At 43.9% G+C, this 22,333-nt stretch overlaps 1 protein-coding gene, 2 long non-coding RNA genes and 1 pseudogene across 3 annotated transcripts in view; 2 read left to right on the plus strand and 2 right to left on the minus strand.

Moving 5' to 3' along the window:
• LOC118395977 (transmembrane protein 263-like) overlaps positions 1 to 21,900 on the minus strand; it is a 44,511-nt gene extending 22,611 nt beyond the window's left edge. Inside the window, exons 1-2 of the mRNA XM_035790098.2 lie at positions 21,694 to 21,900; positions 20,857 to 20,968 (exon numbers count right to left, since the gene is read on the minus strand). Of these exons, the coding sequence (XP_035645991.1) occupies positions 20,857 to 20,968; positions 21,694 to 21,699 (118 nt within the window). The 5' untranslated portion in view covers positions 21,700 to 21,900. The remainder of the gene's footprint in view (positions 1 to 20,856; positions 20,969 to 21,693) is intronic.
• Positions 2,959 to 5,375, plus strand: LOC127908328 (uncharacterized). Its single transcript, XR_008066845.1, has 3 exons — positions 2,959 to 3,933; positions 4,519 to 4,580; positions 4,681 to 5,375. It is a non-coding gene; the product is annotated as an uncharacterized LOC127908328 (long non-coding RNA).
• Positions 5,384 to 6,591, minus strand: LOC118395976 (glyoxalase domain-containing protein 4-like; annotated as a pseudogene).
• Positions 6,667 to 8,034, plus strand: LOC127908327 (uncharacterized). Its single transcript, XR_008066843.1, has 3 exons — positions 6,667 to 6,909; positions 7,352 to 7,521; positions 7,791 to 8,034. It is a non-coding gene; the product is annotated as an uncharacterized LOC127908327 (long non-coding RNA).
• Positions 21,901 to 22,333: the final 433 nt, after the last annotated feature.

The raw sequence follows: 22,333 nt of genomic DNA on the forward strand, positions 1-22,333 counted from the left end.
CTGGGGTACATCATCCTCTCCGGCTCTGGGGTACATCATCCTCTCCGGCTCTGGGGTACATCATCCTCTCCGGCTCTGGGGTACATCATCCTCTCCGACTCTGGGGTACATCATCCTCTCCGACTCTGGGGTACATCATCCTCTCCGACTCTGGGGTACATCATCCTCTCCGACTCTGGGGTACATCATCCTCTCCGACTCTGGGGTACATCATCCTCTCCGACTCTGGGGTACATCATCCTCTCCGACTCTGGGGTACATCATCCTCTCCGACTCTGGGGTACATCATCCTCTCCGACTCTGGGGTACATCATCCTCTCCGACTCTGGGGTACATCATCCTCTCCGACTCTGGGGTACATCATCCTCTCCGACTCTGGGGTACATCATCCTCTCCGACTCTGGGGTACATCATCCTCTCCGACTCTGGGGTACATCATCCTGACTCCGACTCTGGGGTACATCATCCTCTCCGACTCTGGGGTACATCATCCTCTCCGACTCTGGGGTACATCATCCTCTCCGACTCTGGGGTACATCATCCTCTCCGACTCTGGGGTACATCATCCTCTCCGACTCTGGGGTACATCATCCTCTCCGACTCTGGGGTACATCATCCTCTCCGACTCTGGGGTACATCATCCTCTCCGACTCTGGGGTACATCATCCTCTCCGACTCTGGGGTACATCATCCTCTCCGACTCTGGGGTACATCATCCTCTCCGACTCTGGGGTACATCATCCTCTCCGACTCTGGGGTACATCATCCTCTCCGACTCTGGGGTACATCATCCTCTCCGACTCTGGGGTACATCATCGTCTCCGACTCTGGGGTACATCATCCTCTCCGACTCTGGGGTACATCATCCTCTCCGACTCTGGGGTACATCATCATCTCCGACTCTGGGGTACATCATCTCTGACTCTGGGGTATATCATCTCTGACTCTGGGGTATATCATCTCTGACTCTGGGGTATATCATCTCTGACTCTGGGGTATATCATCTCTGACTCTGGGGTATATCATCTCTGACTCTGGGGTATATCATCTCTGACTCTGGGGTATATCATCTCTGACTCTGGGGTATATCATCAGCACAACTGCATACTCAAACAAAAATGATCCTAATGGGGGAAAAATATGAATTAAAAAAGTTTCAGAAAGAGGAGAGAAGACAGGAATAAACCATTGTGCTCGTATAGAAGGCGTGGTCATGCTGAAACCAAACGTGGTGGGAATGAAAACTAGCCTACACTGAGATAATATAATACAGCGTAGTACAAGGCTTGTTCAACAGTAGGACAATAGGAACCATGTCCCTGATGATGAATGGTTGTAAGCTCCTGTAAAGAACAATAACTATAATGCTTCTAAAAACAGCTTGACGAACAATTAACAGATTCCAAGTCAGATAATAGACATAAAACATGTCCCGTCCCAAGCACTCAACGTTTAGTAGAGGCTGAGAAGGCAGCAAGGATTCAGTTTGCTGGAGAAAATACTTCTACATATACAGTGGGGCAAAAAAAGTATTTAGTCAGCCACCAATTGTGCAAGTTCTCCCACTTAAAAAGATAAGAGGCCTGTAATTTTCATCATAAGTTTATCTCAATACTTTGTTATATACCCTTTGTTGGCAATGACAGATGTCAAACGTTTTCTGTAAGTCTTCACACGGTTTTCACACACTGTTGCTGGTATTTTGGCCCATTCCTCCATGCAGATCTCCTCTAGAGCAGTGATGTTTTGGGGCTGTTACTGGGCAACACGGACTTTCAACTCCCTCCAAAGATTTTCTATGGGGTTGAGATCTGGAGACTGGCTAGGCCATTCCAGGACCTTGAAATGCTTCTTACGAAGCCACTCCTTCATTGCCCGAGCGGTGTGTTTGGGATCATTGTCATGCTGAAAGACCCAGCCACGTTTCATCTTCAATGCCCTTGCTGATGGAAGGAAGTTTTCACTCAAAATCTCACGATACATGGCCCCATTCATTCTTTCCTTTACACGGATCAGTCGTCCTGGTCCCTTTGCAGAAAAACAGCCCCAAAGCATGATGTTTCCATCCCCATGCTTCACAGTAGTGTTCTTTATGGTGTTCTTTTTCCAAACGAGTTTTTACCAAAAAGTTATATTTTGGTTTCATCTGACCATATGACATTCTCCCAATTTTCTTCTGGATCATCCAAATGCTCTCTAGCAAACTTCAGACGGGCCTGGACATGTACTGGCTTAAGCAGGGGGACATGTCTGGCAGGATTTGAGTCCCTGGCGGCGTAGTGTGTTACTGATGGTAGGCTTTGTTACTTTGGTCCCAGCTCTCTGGAGGTCATTCACTAGGTCCCCCCGTGTGGTTCTGGGATTTTTGCTCACCGTTCTTGTGATCATTTTGACCCCACGGGGTGAAATCTTGCGTGGAGCCCCAGATCGAGGGAGATTATCAGTGGTCTTGTATGTCTTCCATGTCCTAATAATTGCTCCCACAGTTGATTTCTTCAAACCAAGCTGCTTACCTATTGCAGATTCTTCCCAGCCAGGTGCAGGTCTACAATTGTGTTTCTGGTGTCCTTTGACAGCTCTTTCGTCTTGGCCATAGTGGAGTTTGGAGTGTGAATGTTTGAGGTTGTGGACAGGTGTCTTTTATACTGATAACAAGTTCAAACAGGTGCCATTAATACAGGTAACGAGTGGAGGACAGAGGAGCCTCTTAAAGAAGAAGTTACAGGTCTGTGAGAGCCAGAAATCTTGCTTGTTTGTAGGTGACCAAATACTTATTTCGCACCATAATTTGCAAATACATTCATTAAAAATCCTACAATGTGATTTTCTGGATTTTTTTTCCTCATTTGGTCTGTCATAGTTGAAGTGTACCTATGATGAATATTACAGGCCTCTCTCATATTTTTAAGTGGGATAACTTGCACAATTGGTGGCTGACTTAATACTTTTTTGCCCCATTGTAAACCTAGCCCAGCTACACTGCTCAACAAAAAACTATTCTCACCATTGGGCCTGGTAAAAGACCAGAGGAAAAGTATGATAATAATAGACCCATAGAACCACTATACAATACAACATATAGCAGGCCAGGTTTATACAGCACAGAAGCTTTTCAAGAAAAGAATACATGATTTCCTTGATATGAAATAGCCTGGTCTGGTAAACAAAACTAGTATTGTCCTATAAGCAATTCCTATGCCTCCTGTCCACTACTCATAACAATACAACATCTTTACAATTTACATACATTTAAAACATTAACATGTAGTGGAATAATTGTCCTATTGCATGGCTGAAAATACAAGTGAGTGGTGTGAAACTACAATAAGCCATTTCCATGCTTCCGTTTTAAAACACCTACTCATTCCAGGGTTTTCTTTATGTTTGCCTATTTTCTAATAATCACGAAGACATCAGTGAAGACATTAAAACACATATGGAATCATTTAGTAAACAAATCTAAATATATTTTATATTTGAGATTCTTGAAATAGCCACCCTTTACCTTGAATATATGCTTTTGGGTCTCAATTTAAGGTTAGGGTTAGGAATTAGGGTCAGCAGTGTGGTTTAGGTTAGGAATTAAAGTCAGCAGTGTGGTTTAGGTTAGGGTTAGAAATTTGTGTCAGCAGTGTAGTTTAGGTTAGGGTTAGGAATTAGGGTCAGCAGTGTGGTTTAGGTTAGGGTTAAGATTATGGTTAAGCATTAAGGTTAGGGTTAAGGTTAGGGTTAAGCATTAAGGTTAGGGTTAAGGTTAGGGTTAGGGTTGAGGGTTAAGGTTAGGGTTAAGGTTAGGGTTAAGCATTAAGGTTAGGGTTAAGCATTAAAGTTAGGGTTAAGATTATGGTTAAGCATTAAGGTTAGGGTTAAGATTATGGTTAAGCATTACGGTTAGGGTTAAGGTTAGGGATAAAATTATGGTTAAGCATTAAGGTTAGGGTTAAGGTTAGGGTTAAGGTTAGGGTTAAGCATTAAGGTTAAGGTTAGGGTTAAGCATTAAGGTTAGGGTTAAGCGTTAAGGTTAGGGTTAAGCATTAAGGTTAGGGTTAAGATTATGGGCATTAAGGTCAGGGTTAAGGTTAGGGTTAAGATTATGGTTAAGCATTAAGGTTAAGGTTAGGGTTACGATTAAGGTTAGGGTTAAGGTTAAGCATTAAGGTTAGGGTTAAGGTTAAGCATTAAGGTTAGGGTTAAGGTTAGGTTAAGCAAAGGTTAGGGTTAAGGTTAGGCATTAAGGTTAGGGGGTTAAGGTTAGGGTTAAGCATTAAGGTTAGGGTTAAGATTATGGTTAGGCATTAAGGTTAGGGTTAAGGTTAGGTTAAGGGTTAAGCATTAAGGTTAGGGTTAAGCATTAGGTTAAGGTTAAGCATTAAGGTTGGTTAAGCATTAAGGTTAGGGCATTAAGGTTAGGGTTAAGGTTAAGCATTAGGTTAGGGAGGTTAGGGTTAAGGTTAAGCATTAAGGTTAGGGTTAAGGTTAAGCATTAAGGTTAGGGTTAAGGTTAGGTTAAGCATTAAGGTTAGGGTTAAGGTTAGGGTTAAGCATTAAGGTTAGGGTTAAGGTTAGGGTTAAGCATTAAGGTTAGGGTTAAGCATTAAGGTTAGGGTTAAGCATTAAGGTTAGGGTTAAGGTTAAGCATTAAGGTTAGGGTTAAGGTTAAGCATTAAGGTTAGGGTTAAGGTTAGGGTTAAGGTTAGGGTTAAGCATTAAGGTTAGGGTTATGTTTAAATCTGATTTTAGAAATGTTTGGCTGTGCCAGCTAGTGACCACTCTGCAGGGCAGACTCCAGATTCATGATGAGAAACAGGTTGAACATGCAATACATCTTGTCAACAGCAACCTTTAAGCATAGTACCTTATTGATACATCAAATGTGTGATTCGTCCTGTTTCTTTTTGTCATATCCCTTGTTGTATGGTGTGTTTCCATGTGATTTAATTTTCACATCCATACTGCCTGCTTTAAAAAGGTACAGACTGAGATTCAACTTCTTGTCGTTTGTAAACAACAGAGTAATAAAACCATATATTTTAGGTCATAATAAAGACAGTGGTGCTAAACTCATTATATTATTCAGGAATCAATGGGTATACATCAATCATTGAAATGACCATTAAACAGCTTCTCAAGTCCCAGACTGACCGCTTTAGGTCCAGCTCTCCCTTCTCTGAGACTCTCCCCTCAGTCCACTCTGACTGGGAGGCTGGGTGAGAAATAAGGCTGAATTTCTGCTGGCCCTGACAGGACCCAATCCCTCATCTGCTGGGATTTATGGAAGAAAATCAAAGTCGTTCAGCTCCTTCATCTCAACACACACACACACACACACACACACACACACACACACACACACACACACACACACACACACACACACACACACACACACACACACACACACACACACACACACACTTCGTGTCAGTGTTTGTGCTTTGAAGGATCTAACAGAGACATCCACCATCACCTGAGCCACGGCAGCCAGACAGGGTCTGTTTATGGGATGTATGGACACATTTGGATAGTCGCAGAGTGCGTGTGTAAAAGAGGGGACAAGACAGAGAGAGAGAAAGAGAGACAGAGAAAGAGACAGAGAAAGAGTTTGAGTTTTAAAGAACCTTTATTGGGTCTGGGAACCCACAGCACAATAAAGTCTCAAACAACAACGCAGATCTCATGGGGTGTCCAGGCTAACCAAGATAGTAAGGATTTTATGGTTTCCTTTTGTCATCAGTGCTTCAAGATCTGCCAACTGCTCACATGGACAAGAGAATGCTATACGTCCAAAGGCTGTCCCATGGTCTACTGTCCCAACAATGTTGTGAAGCTCTAGTTTACACTGAGTGTCTGTGAATCATTTCTCTCTTTCACCTTCGTCCCCAGAAGGGAGGAGCAGCCGTGTATTGATTCCTGCAGGTCAGACCCTGCCGGACTCCCCTTCTGTACGGGATCATTGGGAGGCTGCTCTTTGTCCACCAGGTAGAAGTGATAACCTCCTGGGGCCTCATCCAGATAGACCACCTTTCCAACCTCAGTGAGGGGCCAACTAAGGGCCAACCAAGCTGCTTAGCATTGCTGACAGCCTGGCTAGACTGTAGAGTCAGACCCAGGAAGTCCCACTACATAATTGTAGGTCAGTTCAGCCACAAAGCCATCAAAGCCATTCAGCCATCCTCTGGCCCAAAGTCGACCATTGTCTTGCTCCATTTCCCATCATAAGGGCCCTTACAAGTTGCATCCCTCTTCAAACTCTTTGAAATCTTCATGCCGAGCACATCTCGGTAAAAGGTGCCTGTTTAGCTTCCGTCACCCACTTTGAAAACGAACTGCATGGCTCACCTCAAGGCTATGATAACCTAAGAGAGTTTGTTATATACTATACGATTATATATCACCCTCAGTTTGTCTAAGTTGATTGAGGATCCTTGAAAATGATTGCCATATAGAAAAGATAAAGGAAAAGCAGAAGAAACAACTAAAAAAAACAGACAAAGAGAAAAAAACAAATCGTTTCAAACACCCCGCTCGGAAACAGGTTATGTCGTTTCAATCACCCGGCTCGGAAACAGGTTATGTCGTTTCAAACACCCCGCTCTGAAACAGGTTATGTCGTTTCAAACACCCCGCTCTGAAACAGGTTATGTCGTTTCAAACACCCCGCTCGGAAACAGGTTATGTCGTTTCAAACACCGCGCTCGGAAACAGGTTATGTCGTTTCAAACACCCCGCTCGGAAACAGGTTATGTCGTTTCAAACACCCGGCTCGGAAACAGGTTATGTCGTTTCAAACACCCCGCTCTGAAACAGGTTATGTCGTTTCAAACACCCCGCTCTGAAACAGGTTATGTCGTTTCAAACACCCCGCTCTGAAACAGGTTATGTCGTTTCAAACACCCCGCTCTGAAACAGGTTATGTCGTTTCAAACACCCGGCTCGGAAACAGGTTATGTCGTTTCAAACACCCGGCTCTGAAACAGGTTATGTCGTTTCAAACACCCGGCTCTGAAACAGGTTATGTCGTTTCAAACACCCGGCTCTGAAACAGGTTATGTCGTTTCAAACACCCGGCTCTGAAACAGGTTATGTCGTTTCAAACACCCGGCTCTGAAACAGGTTATGTCGTTTCAAACACCCGGCTCTGAAACAGGTTATGTCGTTTCAAACACCCGGCTCTGAAACAGGTTATGTCGTTTCAAACACCCGGCTCTGAAACAGGTTATGTCGTTTCAAACACCCCGCTCTGAAACAGGTTATGTCGTTTCAAACACCCGGCTCGGAAACAGGTTATGTCGTTTCAAACACCCCGCTCTGAAACAGGTTATGTCGTTTCAAACACCCCGCTCGGAAACAGGTTATGTCGTTTCAAACACCCCGCTCTGAAACAGGTTATGTCGTTTCAAACACCCCGCTCTGAAACAGGTTATGTCGTTTCAAACACCCCGCTCTGAAACAGGTTATGTCGTTTCAAACACCCCGCTCTGAAACAGGTTATGTCGTTTCAAACACCCCGCTCTGAAACAGGTTATGTCGTTTCAAACACCCGGCTCTGAAACAGGTTATGTCGTTTCAAACACCCGGCTCTGAAACAGGTTGTCGTTTCAAACACCCCGCTCTGAAACAGGTTATGTCGTTTCAAACACCCCGCTCTGAAACAGGTTATGTCGTTTCAAACACCCCGCTCGGAAACAGGTTGTCGTTTAAAAACACCCCGCTCGGAAACAGGTTATGTCATTTCAAACACCCCGCTCGGAAACAGGTTATGTCGTTTCAAACACCCCGCTCGGAAACAGGTTATGTCGTTTCAAACACCCCGCTCTGAAACAGGTTATGTCGTTTCAAACACCCCGCTCTGAAACAGGTTATGTCGTTTCAAACACCCCGCTCTGAAACAGGTTATGTCGTTTCAAACACCCCGCTCTGAAACAGGTTATGTCGTTTCAAACACCCCGCTCTGAAACAGGTTATGTCGTTTCAAACACCCCGCTCTGAAACAGGTTATGTCGTTTCAAACACCCCGCTCTGAAACAGGTTATGTCGTTTCAAATACCCCGCTCTGAAACAGGTTATGTCGTTTCAAACACCCCGCTCTGAAACCGGTTATGTCGTTTCGGCGACAGGTTTTTATGTTTCTGGACTCCAGAGCATACTTGGGCGGTATCGTTTAAAGTCAAGTATGACAACAGACTGTATATGGCTTATGCTAGTATAGGTAGTCAACAGTGTTTTGAGTGTGGGGATGTTGGCCATAAATGACATGCTTGCCTGAAAAGGTAGAAGGCGGAAGGAGGGGCGTAGGTGGTCCTCGTAATGCCTGGGCCCACTGATGTAGGGAGAGGTGGGCCGACAGTGGTAGAGCCGCCACAAGCACCTGTTGCTGAGGAACAAGTTGTCCGTGTTGAGGGTACTGAGTTGCAGCTTGTACCAGAGGGGAACATAGCGTCTGATGTGCAGCAGAAAAATATTATTGTAGGAGCTCAGGATGGATTTGGGGAGCCACTTCCCCAGACTAGTGAGTAGATGCGCAGCACGAGTGATGGGGTACAGGAGGGGGTTCAGGTGGGGCTAGCCTCCCAGGTAGTGGAGGAGATGCCCAGTATGAGTGATGGGGTACAGGAGGGGGTTCAGGTGGGGCTAGCCTCCCAGGTAGTGGAGGAGATGCCCAGTATGAGTGATGGGGTGCAAGTGGGGAGTGATGTGGCTGAGGGGAGTCAGGGATCTGTGGCCTCAGTTGAGGAGGATCAGAAGGATATGTACGTCTCTGTTGATATGATAGCATCTGGTGACGACTCAATTTACAATCTAGAGGAGGTAAATGGGTTTCTGGATCAGACTTTTGGGAAATCTGTCAAATTGGCAGATTTTTTTTTTTTTTAATGTTGATATGTTTGTGAGGTCAGCTATGGTGTTACAGAAGATGGTGGGGTTAGAGCAGTTGAGTGTGAAGAAGTGTTTTCGCTTGAGGAAATTTGTTACTGCTGTCACTGGTAGTGGGAAATGTGGTAAGGTTAGGAGAAAATTAAAACAATGATGATGTTCATGCCAGTGACAGAGAAAGAGAGAGTGAGAGACAGAGAAAGAGAGAGTGAGAGAGACAGAGAAAGAGAGACAGAGAAAGAGAGAGTGAGAGAGACAGAGAGAGAAAAAATCTGGTGATTTAACTGATCAATAAGTAATTATGATCAATAGTGTAATCACTACGTGCACCACACTGCATAATGCAGGAAGGTACACCTTTCAATGGGAAGGTGAGAGGTCAGAGGTTACAGGTAAATATTATTTTCAATACTTCAACACCGACAGAGATGGCCGCCTCGCTTCGCGTTCCTAGGAAACTATGCAGTTTTTTTGTTTTTTTACGTGTTATTTCTTACATTAGTACCCCAGGTCATCTTAGGTTTCATTACATACAGTCGAGAAGAACTACTGAATATAAGATCAGCGTCAACTCACCATCAGTACGACCAAGAATATGTTTTCCGCGACGCGGATCCTGTGTTCTGCCTTTCATCCAGGTCAACGGAATGGATCGCATGCAGCGACCCCCAAAAGAAACGACTTCGTAAAAGAGGGAAACGTAGCGGTCTTCTGGTCAGACTCAGGACACGGGCACATCGCGCACCACTACCTAGTATTCTTCTTGCCAAAGTCCAGTCTCTTGACAACAAGGTTGATGAAATCCGAGCAAGGGTAGCATTCCAGAGGGACATCAGAGACTGTAACGTCCTATGCTTCACCGAAACATGGCTCACTGGGAAGACGCTATCCAGGGCGGTGCAGCCAACGGGTTTCTCCACGCATCGCGCCAACAGAAACAAACATCTTTCTGGTAAGAAGAGTGGCGGGGCGTATGCCTCATGACTAACATGGTGTGATGAGACATACAGGAACTCAAATCGTTCTGTTCACCTGATTTAGAATTCCTCACAATCAAATGTAGACCGCATTATCTACCAAGAGAATTCTCTTCGATTATAATCACAGTCGTATATATCCCCCAAGCAGACACATCGATGGCTCTGAACAAACTTTATTTAACTCTTTGCAAACTGGAAACTATTTATCCGGAGGCTGCATTCATTGTAGCTGGGGATTTTAACAAAGCTAATCTGAAAACAAGACTCCCTAAATTTTATCAGCATATCGATTGCGCAACCAGGGGTGGTAAAACCTTGGATCATTGTTACTCTAACTTCCGCGATGCATATAAGGCCCTGCCCCGCCCCCTTTCAGAAAAGCTGACCACGACTCCATTTTGTTGATCCCTGCCTACAGAGAGAAACTTAAAAAGAGGCTCCCACGCTGAGGTCTGTCCAACGCTGGTCCGACCAAGCTGACTCCACACTCCAAGACTGCTTCCATCACGTGGACTGGGACATGTTTCGTATTGCGTCAGATGAAAATATTGACGAATACGCTGATTCGGTGTGCGAGTTCATTAGAACGTGCGTTGAAGATGCCGTTCCCATAGCAACGATAAAAACATTCCCTAACCAGAAACCGTGGATTGATGGCAGCATTCGCGTGAAACTGAAAGCTCGAACCACTGCTTTTAATCAGGGCAAGGTGTCTGGTAACATGACCGAATATAAACAATGCAGCTATTCCCTCCGCAAGGCTATTAAATAAGCTAAGCGTCAGTACAGAGACAAAGTAGAATCTCAATTCAACGGCTCAGACACAAGAGGCATGTGGCAGGGTCTACAGTCAATCACGGACTACAAGAAGAAACCCAGCCCAGTCACGGACCAGGATGTCTTGCTCCCAGGCAGACTAAATAACTTTTTTGCCCGCTTTGAGGACAATACAGTGCCACTGACACGGCCTGCAACGAAAACATGCGGTCTCTCCTACACTGCAGCCGAGGTGAGTAAGACATTTAAACGTGTTAACCCTCGCAAGGCTGCAGGCCCAGACGGCATCCCCAGCCGCGCCCTCAGAGCATGCGTAGACCAGCTGGCTCGTGTGTTTACGGACATATTCAATCAATCCCTTTACCAGTCTGCTGTTCCCACATGCTTCAAGAGGGCCACCATTGTTCCTGTTCCCAAGAAAGCTAAGGTAACTGAGCTAAACGACTACCGCCCCGTAGCACTCACTTCCGTCATCATGAAGTGCTTTGAGAGACTAGTCAAGGACCATATCACCTCCACCCTACCTGACACCTTAGACCCACTCCAATTTGCTTACCGCCCAAATAGGTCCACAGACGATGCAATCTCAACCACACTGCACACTGCCCTAACCCACCCGGACAAGAGGAATACCTATGTGAGAATGCTGTTCATCGACTACAGCTCGGCATTCAACACCATAGTACCCTCCAAGCTCGTCATCAAGCTCGAGACCCTGGGTCTCGACCCCGCCCTGTGCAACTGGGTACTGGACTTCCTGACGGGCCGCCCCCAGGTGGTGAGGGTAGGCAACAACATCTCCTCCCCGCTGATCCTCAACACGGGGCCCCACAAGGGTGCGTTCTGAGCCCTCTCCTGTACTCCCTGTTCACCCACGACTGCGTGGCCACGCACGCTCCAACTCAATCATCAAGTTTGCGGACGACACAACAGTGGTAGGCTTGATTACCAACAACTACGAGACGGCCTACAGAGAGGAGGTGAGGGCCCTCGGAGTGTGGTGTCAGGAAAATAACCTCACAGTCAACGTCAACAAAACTAAGGAGATGATTGTGGACTTCAGGAAACAGCAGAGGGAACACCCCCTATCCACATCGATGGAACAGTAGTGGAGAGGGTAGCAAGTTTTAAGTTCCTCGGCATACACATCACAGACAAACTGAATTGGTCCACTCACACTGACAGCGTCGTGAAGAAGGCGCAGCAGCGCCTCTTCAACCTCAGGAGGCTGAAGAAATTCGTCTTGTCACCAAAAGCATTCACAAACTTCTACAGATGCACAATCAAGAGCATCCTGGCGGGCTGTATCACCGCCTGGTACGGCAACTGCTCTGCCCTCAACCGTAAGGCTCTCCAGAGGGTAGTGAGGTCTGCACAACGCATCACCGGGGGCAAACTACCTGCCCTCCAGGACACCTACACCACCCGATGTTACAGGAAGGCCATAAAGATCATCAAGGACATCAACCACCCGAGCCACTGCCTGTTCACCCCGCTATCATCCAGAAGGCGAGGTCAGTACAGGTGCATCAAAGCTGGGACCGAGAGAAAAACAGCTTCTATCTCAAGGCCATCACTGTTAAACAGCCACCACTAACATTGAGTGGCTGCTGCCAACACACTGTCATTGACACTGACCCAACTCCAGCCACTTTAATAATAGGAATTGATGGGAAATGATGTAAATATATCACTAGCCACTTTAAACAATGCTACCTTATATAATGTTACTTACCCTACATTATTCATCTTATATGCATACGTATATACTGTACTCTATATCATCGACTGCATCCTTATGTAATACATGTATCACTAGCCACTTTAACTATGCCACTTTGTTTACTTTGTCTACATACTCATCTCATATGTATATACTGTACTCGATACCATCTACTGTATGCTGCCCTGTACCATCATTCATTCATATATCCTTATGTACATATTCTTTATCCCCTTACACTGTGTATAAGACAGTAGTTTTGGAATTGTTAGTTAGATTACTTGTTGGTTATCACTGCATTGTCGGAACTAGAAGCACAAGCATTTCGCTACACTCGCATTAACATCTGCTAACCATGTGTATGTGACAAATAAAATTTGATTTGATTTGATTTGACACAAAGGCATGTGGTGTTGGGTTGTCTTGGAGCCCTGGGAGTTTACAAAGAAAGCTGTGCCAAGGTTTAATCTGAGCCAAGGTTCTCTATCCTCTATCTACTCGGTCCTTGTGCTATGGCCATATGGCAGAACAGAAGACACAGGAAGTATTGAAAAGGAAAGGTGAACTGTGAAGCAGTAAATCAACTTTTGACAGGTTGGTTGATGACTATGTTTGTAGTGTGTCTCTCTGAAAAACCCTGGAAACCAAAGAGGACCAATGTGAAAGCAGTGCTCCTCTCTCATCTCAGCCAAGGCTATCTCTCCTACATAGGTTGTCCTTGTGATCTGGCCAGATGGCAGGAGATACAGCAGGACTCAGAAGTGAAGGCACTGTCAACTACGAAACAGTTACTTGGTACACGTTGGTTGGTGGTAATGCTTGTAGTATCTCTGAAGACTAGCATCCCCTTGTGTCCCCAGAAAACCAAAGAGGGCCAAAGCTCTGAGTTCCATTTTCCTCTGCAGCCATCAATTGATTTATTCAATATCCATGCACCCGGGGCACACGAGGAATGGGACTTTAATTGCTGAGTAGCTGAGCCAGCTTAGGACAAGACAGATGAGTTAGGCAGATTCAGGCCAGTTTCGGTCATTTCTCCACCCAACACAGGAAATACTCACAGATGCTCGTATCGTCATAAACATTGTGTTAGACCAGCAACAGAAGGGAAATATTACATCTAGATTTGGCTAGATTAACCCCTGATTCCTTATGCTACAAAAGGTAGGCTAACTACTGTGGGTTTCAGAGAGAGATAAGGTTGAGAGAAAGAGACAAGAGAGAGAGATGAGAGAGAGGTGGGAGAGATGGGACAGACATGGGCCAATAAAGTAATGAAGTGTCATAATTTGCTAGCACAGATGGCAGACTTGGCACCTTGCTGATTTTCATTGTTCTTGCAGAAAGTCTGCTATAGAGAGACTGTCAGCTCTTTGAACACAGCAGCAGTGAGGAAGGAGAGTTGTTCTCTCAACCTGTCAGCCCTACCACATTATCAATGTATGCCTTCTGACAGAAACGTGCTGATAAGACAAAATAACACGCTGTGGAAAATAATTGGAAATGAACATCCACAACACAAACAGCTCACTTTTCTTCATCTAAATTGCTCATATTTGACAAGGAGACACTCTCTCTCTCTCTATGTCTCTGTCTCGGTCTCTGGCTCTCGCTCTCTCTCTCTCTCTCTCTCTCTCTCTCTCGCTCTTTCTCTCTCTCTCTCTCTTTCTCTCTCCCTGTCTCTCTCCCTGTCTCTCTCCCTGTCTCTCTCCCTAAGAGACAGCAAATGTTGTTTTCATCATTTTGTTCAAATGCCTCTTCGCTTGCTCCTGTCTGCATGCATCCTCTAGCAAGCCTCCCAGAGGACGATTTAGTTTACAGTAACACAGAGATGTGAACAACCATTCAGGGGATGTCTTTAATAAAGATACATCTGTGCAGTCAAATGGGATATAAACAGTGAACAGTGATCAAATATTTTCCTGTATTTCTGTTTCATGATAAACCATGGCGTAGTTGCGTTCCATCCCTGGGATAATACTATCTATGTTCTCAAATCTTTAGTAGGCCTACCATATACGCTTGTATGCCAATGGTGTGATCCACACTTGAATGGGTGAGTGATAAGACAGATGATCAAACAGAATGTTGACCACTGACCGTGTGTGTGTTGTGTGCATTGGGTCCTCTCTCCTCACTTTCCTATGGTTATGGAGATCAGCAAAAAGAAAGAATAGCTTTACTGACAGATCTCAGAGCAGCCCGTAAATCAAACTCCCAGTCAGACCAGTGATGTTGATTGTGACTGATGAACTGTGATAAGACTGTGGAGCTTTCTCTCAATCAGACCAGTGATGTTGATCGTGACTGATGAACTGTGATAAGACTGTGGAGCTTTCTCTCAATCAGACCAGTGATATTGATCGTGACTGATGAACTGTGATAAGACTGTGGAGCTTTCTCTCAATCACACCAGTGATGTTGATCGTGACTGATGAACTGTGATAAGACTGTGGAGCTTTCTCTCAATCACACCAGTGATATTGATCGTGACTGATGAACTGTGATAAGACTGTGGAGCTTTCTCTCAATCACACCAGTGATGTTGATCGTGACTGATGAACGGTGATAAGACTGTGGAGCTTTCTCTCAATCACACCAGTGATGTTGATCGTGACTGATGAACTGTGATAAGACTGTGGAGCTTTCTCTCAATCAGACCAGTGATGTTGATCGTGACTGATGAACTTTGATAAGACTGTGGAGCTTTGTCCTCAACCAACAGTTTGGCAACTCAGAATCACAGTGCATTTGGTGGACAAATGACCATTTCCACTGAGCCGACAACGCATCGAGGTGACACAAACTTGAAGCGAGGTCTTCCTGGAAGCAGGCAGACACGGGCTGAATTTGAAATGGCACCCTATTCCCTACACTGTATGTAGTGCACTACCTAGGCCCTACACAGGCACTACATACAGTGTAGGTAACAGGGTGTGTGTGGGTGTGTGTGTTTCCTGCTCATTAAACACAGAAGGGTCATCTTCCACCCGACTCCTCGCAGGAGGGTTGTGCTGGAGATGGACGAACAAACACTCACTCACTCACTCACTCACTCACTCACTCACTCACTCACTCACTCACTCACTCACTCACTCACACTTCACAGTGTTGGAGATGGATACATTTACAGCAGCCTGAGGGCTGTAAGGTATGAGCACCAACATAAGCCATAGCCCCTCCATTACAAGCCACAGTGATAGGCTTCTGTTTGATTATATTATTATGATAAAACTCCAATGGCTCTATCGTTTAAAAATACTGATGATAATCATGGAAAGCATGATCTCATTTAAAGCACACTGCTGCCCCGATTAATTCGGTGTAACCTCACAGAGCCACACAATTTGATCACCCTGTAGCAGGGTAACTTTCCTGCAATGTAAAATATTTCAGTTTTAAAAAGGCTTCTGAAGTTTGTAATTTCTACTTTGAAATTCCAGATATGATGTATCAACCCCAACAGAAATGTCCCCTAATAATTCACGTTTCCTGTTTCTGCAGGATTATTTTCCTGCTGTAGCAAACAAGCTCAAATGAAGGTCTTACATGAGTCTGTGAAGTCTGGGATCGGGTCACACAGAAGACTGGAGCTGGGAGGTGTTCTCCTTCTAATGAAAAGCTAGGCAGAGACACAGGTGGACAGGCTGTTGCGATAGGACTTGGGGGGAGTAGCACGCAACGCACACACACACACACACACACAGTGTCTGGCTGAGAGTTCAGCTGTGTGATAGTCCATCCATCACAGTTACTCTGCACATCACCATCTTCCCCTGATGTGTACTGGACCTGTCGGTATGATGGAGCAGCCTACACCGCGCCACAAAACACGACAGGACAAACAGGGAGGAAAAGTCGATCAAACTTCATTTGGTTCTATTAATAACTCGCAACAGATGGAAATCAAGCCGATACCCGCTGGAGAAACTTTGGTAAGAAGTTATGACAAAAAAAACAAACAAGCCCTGTCTTTTAGGCTGTTCTGATGTTGTAGTGGTTTGGAAGGGATGTGAAGGACGTGTTGTAGTGGTTTGGAAGGGATGTGAAGGTCGTGTTGTAGTGGTTTGGAAGGGATGTGAAGGTCGTGTTGTAGTGGTTTGGAAGGGATGTGAAGGTCGTGTTGTAGTGGTTTGGAAGGGATGTGAAGGTCGTGTTGTAGTGGTTTGGAAGGGATGTGAAGGTCGTGTTGTAGTGGTTTGGAAGGGATGTGAAGGTCGTGTTGTAGTGGTTTGGAAGGGATGTGAAGGACGTGTTGTAGTGGTTTGGAAGGGATGTGAAGGACGTGTTGTAGTGGTTTGGAAGGGATGTGAAGGTCGTGTTGTAGTGGTTTGGAAGGGATGTGAAGGTCGTGTTGTAGTGGCTTGGAAGGGATCTGAAGGTCGTGTTATAGTGGTTTGGAAGGGATGTGAAGGACGTGTTGTAGTGGTTTGGAAGGGATGTGAAGGTCGTGTTGTAGTGGTTTGGAAGGGATGTGAAGGTCGTGTTGTAGTGGTTTGGAAGGGATGTGAAGGTCGTGTTGTAGTGGTTTGGAAGGGATGTGAAGGTCGTGTTGTAGTGGTTTGGAAGGGATGTGAAGGTCGTGTTGTAGTGGTTTGGAAGGGATGTGAAGGTCGTGTTGTAGTGGAAGGGATGTGAAGGTCGTGTTGTAGTGGAAGGGATGTGAAGGACGTGTTGTAGTGGTTTGGAAGGGATGTGAAGGTCGTGTTGTAGTGGTTTGGAAGGGATGTGAAGGTCGTGTTGTAGTGGTTTGGAAGGGATGTGAAGGTCGTGTTGTAGTGGTTTGGAAGGCATGTGAAGGTCGTGTTGTAGTGGTTTGGAAGGGATGTGAAGGTCGTGTTGTAGTGGTTTGGAAGGGATGTGAAGGTCGTGTTGTAGTGGTTTGGAAGGGATGTGAATGTCGTGTTGTAGTGGTTTGGAAGGGATGTGAAGGTCGTGTTGTAGTGGTTTGGAAGGGATGTGAAGGTCGTGTTGTAGTGGTTTGGAAGGGATGTGAAGGTCGTGTTGTAGTGGTTTGGAAGGGATGTGAAGGTCGTGTTGTAGTGGTTTGGAAGGGATGTGAAGGTCGTGTTGTAGTGGTTTGGAAGGGATGTGAAGGTCGTGTTGTAGTGGTTTGGAAGGGATGTGAAGGTCGTGTTGTAGTGGTTTGGAAGGGATGTGAAGGTCGTGTTGTAGTGGTTTGGAAGGGATGTGAAGGTCGTGTTGTAGTGGTTTGGAAGGGATGTGAAGGTCGTGTTGTAGTGGTTTGGAAGGGATGTAAAGGTCGTGTTGTAGTGGTTTGGAAGGGATGTGAAGGTCGTGTTGTAGTAGTTTGGAAGGGATGTGAAGGTCGTGTTGTAGTGGTTTCTACGGAGGATATGTGACTGTCATGAGAATGACAGAGAATGACATGAGAATGATTCAAGTAGCTATGAAACTAATCAAACCTACTATGAAGGCCTTTCTATGATTGAAAAGAAAGCATAGAAGGCGTGGCCCAGTAGTACAGATGGGTTCTAGGGGCACAGAACACTTGCTGACTGATGATGATTCTGTGAACATGGGCAGAGCAATATCCTGTTGGCTATTTTCTATTTTAATCCTGTTTGTTTGGGTTACAGAAAACACAGATTTGTACTGGGTCTTAGACTAGCTCTCAACTGCAGCTGGGTAAAATGAAGAACTACTAAAGTAGAAAATCACTTTAATTCCTCTCCTCCTATGAAAGACTTACACATACCTCTCTGACATGATGGTGATGAAAAATATATTAATTTAAACTCTTGTAGACTGATAACGACAACTGACTCCGTGCTGGGAAATTGTCAAAAGCAGAATTTTATAGGATGTAAAACACTTAACATTCACATAGGCTATTATTCAGAGAGGAACCTATTGGGATAGGGTTGAAATGCAACCTAGTTATTGTACCAGACATCAGATACACGCAATTCATATAACCATACCAAGCTCATACCAAGTGGTATGCAATACAATACTTTCAATGTAGGATGAAAAGCCCAAGAGCAGTACAATGCCCTAATATAGCCTGTTCACCAGATATACTGTAATAACTTTACATTATGGCAATGCCTCTGTAAATTACAGCAAAATATTATTTAAAATATACAGCAGTGATACTTTGGTGAATCAGATTCCAGTCCTTGACCAAAAATAGGGTTTGTTTGTTTCCAGAAAGATAATTACCATAAATTAATTACTTTGTAGTGTCCACAAATGACATAAAAAAAAAGAGAGGCATAAAAATAGTTTTCTCAAAGAGAAGATGAAGGCAGAATTGATATCTGTATTCCGTTTCATGTTTCCTAAAAATGTACTGACAGACCTCAATTACCTCGACACCGGTGCCCCTGCACATTGACTCTGTACCGGTAGCCCCGCTTTTGTTATTTATTGCTGCTCTTGAATTATTTGTTAGTATTATCTCTTACCTTTTTTTATAGGTATTTTCTTAAAACTGCATTGTTGGGCTTGTAAGTAAGCATGTCACTGTATTTGTCGTATGTGACAAATAAAATTTGACTTGATGCTTTCTTTACACATGGGACTAGGACGTACACACTTAAATGAGGTGAGTTAGGCCTACATTTCTTTACACATGGGACTAGGACATACACACTTAAATGAGGTGAGTTAGGCCTACATTTCTTTACACATGGGACTAGGACATACACACTTAAATGAGGTGAGTTAGGCCTACATTTCTTTACACATGGGACTAGGACGTACACACTTAAATGAGGTGAGTTAGGCCTACATTTCTTTACACATGGGACTAGGACGTACACACTTAAATGAGGTGAGTTAGGCCTACATTTCTTTACACATGGGACTAGGACATACACACTTAAATGAGGTGAGTTAGGCCTACATTTCTTTACACATGGGACTAGGACGTACACACTTAAATGAGGTGAGTTAGGCCTACATTTCTTTACACATGGGACTAGGACGTACACACTTAAATGAGGTGAGTTAGGCCTACATTTCTTTACACATGGGACTAGGACGTACACACTTAAATGAGGTGAGTTAGGCCTACATTTCTTTACACATGGGACTAGGACGTACACACTTAAATGAGGTGAGTTAGGCCTACATTTCTTTACACATGGGACTAGGACGTACACACTTAAATGAGGTGAGTTAGGCCTACATTTCTTTACACATGGGACTAGGACATACACACTTAAATGAGGTGAGTTAGGCCTACATTTCTTTACACATGGGACTAGGACGTACACACTTAAATGAGGTGAGTTAGGCCTACATTTCTTTACACATGGGACTAGGACATACACACTTAAATGAGGTGAGTTAGGCCTACATTTCTTTACACTGAAGTTGGATATTGACAGGCGCAATTAGGCCTAGACCTGATAAATGTAATGTGTTGGGAGGAGGAAGGCATTAGCATGAAAGACAGATGTATGAATGTCTTCATCTTAACAGCAGACCTGGGTTCAAATACTATTTGATTATTTAAAATATTTCCTGCTTGAATGAGCTAACCTGGCGCAATTGAACGAATAGAATAGTTGAAAAAGTGCAAACCCCATCTGGCACTCCAGGCAGACTAAAGCCAACGATAAAATATATGGAATAGTTTCTGATTTGAAATAGTATTTGAACCCAACAATAGCCTGTATCAGAAGATCTGGAATAATGATGAGGCAGTTAGTTGATCATGATTTCACTAATTTACATACAGTTCTGTTTGTCCCAAATAAAACCCTATTCCCTACATAGTGCACTACTTTTGACTGGGGCCCATAGGGCTCTGGTCAAATGTAGTGCACTATATAGGGAATAGGATTCCATTTGGGATTCAGCCTGTGTCTTGAAGAAATTAATTATCTCATTATCCCCACCAGACAGATAGCAAACGCCTCATATAATTTTATTTTAGCGCAGCCTCGTCGTGTGCGAATTGGCATACAAGGTTGTAGTGCAGAATAATTGGTTGAATTAAATGTAGCATTTACTCTGAAGTAATGACCAATAACCTTACATTTTAGCCTGTATAAGCACGGCAAATCACAGATAGAGCCTAGGTCTATCACCCACTGTCTCTATGTTGCTGCACGTTAAAAGATGATCAAAACCTTCTGTTGGCCAATATGCCCCTCTGCAGGCCGTTCGGCTGTACTGCATCATCAGATGTACTGCATCATCAGATGTGATCATGAGGTGAATGACTTGACTATTTCTGAACTACAGATACACGTCCTCTCAGAGCAAATACAAACTGCTGTTTCAGTGGTTTCAGAGTGGACATTAATTCATGTAAGCAACATTTCTATAAGAGCATGGTGCAAGGAAACCAATCCACGTCAGATAACGTTGAATATAAATGATATCCCATGTTGATTCATGTTCATTGCAATGGACTCATCAGACACAAACACACAAAGATACATGTTTCAATGTTAAAGCCGTTTTCAGTAGTTAGTTTGAATCAAAACTCAGATATATCTGATTAATTAGAAAGCATGATGGTACCTTCAGGAGGTTCTTCACGTAGATAAGGAGGAATCTCTTCGTTGTTGGAGTGGTCTACTGATGATGAACTGCTACTGGCTTCCTCCACCACCTCATTTTCATCACTAGGAACCTACATGACAAGTCAGTGTGAGAACTGCAACCACATAGGCCTAACTGAATAAATAATATCATATACATAATATTATATCTCATATAGTTGCATTTCGCAGTTTAAATGAGGACATAATTCATGATAACATAATAATAATCTCATGTAGTATGCCTATGTTTGATCAATAGCGCCAGGGTCAAATAAATACACTGAGAATAAAGAAAGTTTAAAAGAAAAATACAAAAATAAATAAAAAGCTTAAAATGAAAACGTTATGTTTGATCGAGAGAATTGAGAATAATAGAATATAAACTGTGATCATGTGGCACTAGGCAAAAAAGAATCCTATTACATTGACACACTCATAATTGGCCCGAAAATAGAGACAGCAAGAATACTGTTACAGTATCATGTCAAAGTGGCTGCTGTGCATCACGTGTCTGTAACACACGTACACAAAGTAATCAGCAACATGTTCTGCAGCAGTGAGGTCGCTACATACGTAGCAAACAAACAATAACTTGTTTTTCCTGAAAGAGCATCACAGTGGGCTGGCTATTAAGGGGGAGGTGTGTTCATTTTCCTGTATGCACCACCTGCAACGTCAGTCATGTAATTGCAATAAAAAACACTTTTGCTTTTTCTTGAATGCGAAAATGTGAGATTGCTACCAAAGACGTGCATTTCAAAAGCGTAGCTAACTGTACGATTTCAACAAAAACAAAATCCCAACATATACTCACTTTCATCTTTTGCTAGAAGCAGAAGACTGATCTCTTTCTGAACACTGTCAATTCCGCCACACAAGTAAAATTGGCTAATAAATGTGGAGCATAAAACATAAAACGTGTTAAAATAAACATATAACGAGGATCAGAGCTTCGTTTAGCTAAAATGTGCAGTGTTTTGCTGTCAAAATGTAACCGGAAGTGACGCTTGGGATGTTTACGGAATTCTTCTGTAACCTGCTGTAATGGTGATTTTCAGTCAGAAGGGGATATCATCGAGTCAAATGATTCAACGAGGAGGATGAGCAGCATTTTGGTTCAGCTTTATGCACTTTTAGCTGACTGACTAGAAAAGGCAAATAAATAAAAAATAAATGAGGAATCGGTATCAGGTGCAAAATAGGTGGTGTCTAAGAAATGGCAAAAATTGATAATTGTTAAATACTTGAAAAACGAATGTTAACGTAGGCCTACTTGGCCAAATGTTATATAGCAATAATCCTCTCAATCACAAAAGGCAAAATGCCTACTGGCCTATACACTATATCACCAAAAGTATGTGGACACTCCTTCAAATGAGTGGATTTGGTTATTTCAACCACACCCACTGCTGACAGGTGTATAAAATCGAGCACACAGCCATGCAATCTCCATA

This window comes from Oncorhynchus keta, chromosome 17 (genome assembly GCF_023373465.1).
Source record: "Oncorhynchus keta strain PuntledgeMale-10-30-2019 chromosome 17, Oket_V2, whole genome shotgun sequence".
NCBI lineage: Eukaryota > Metazoa > Chordata > Actinopteri > Salmoniformes > Salmonidae > Oncorhynchus > Oncorhynchus keta.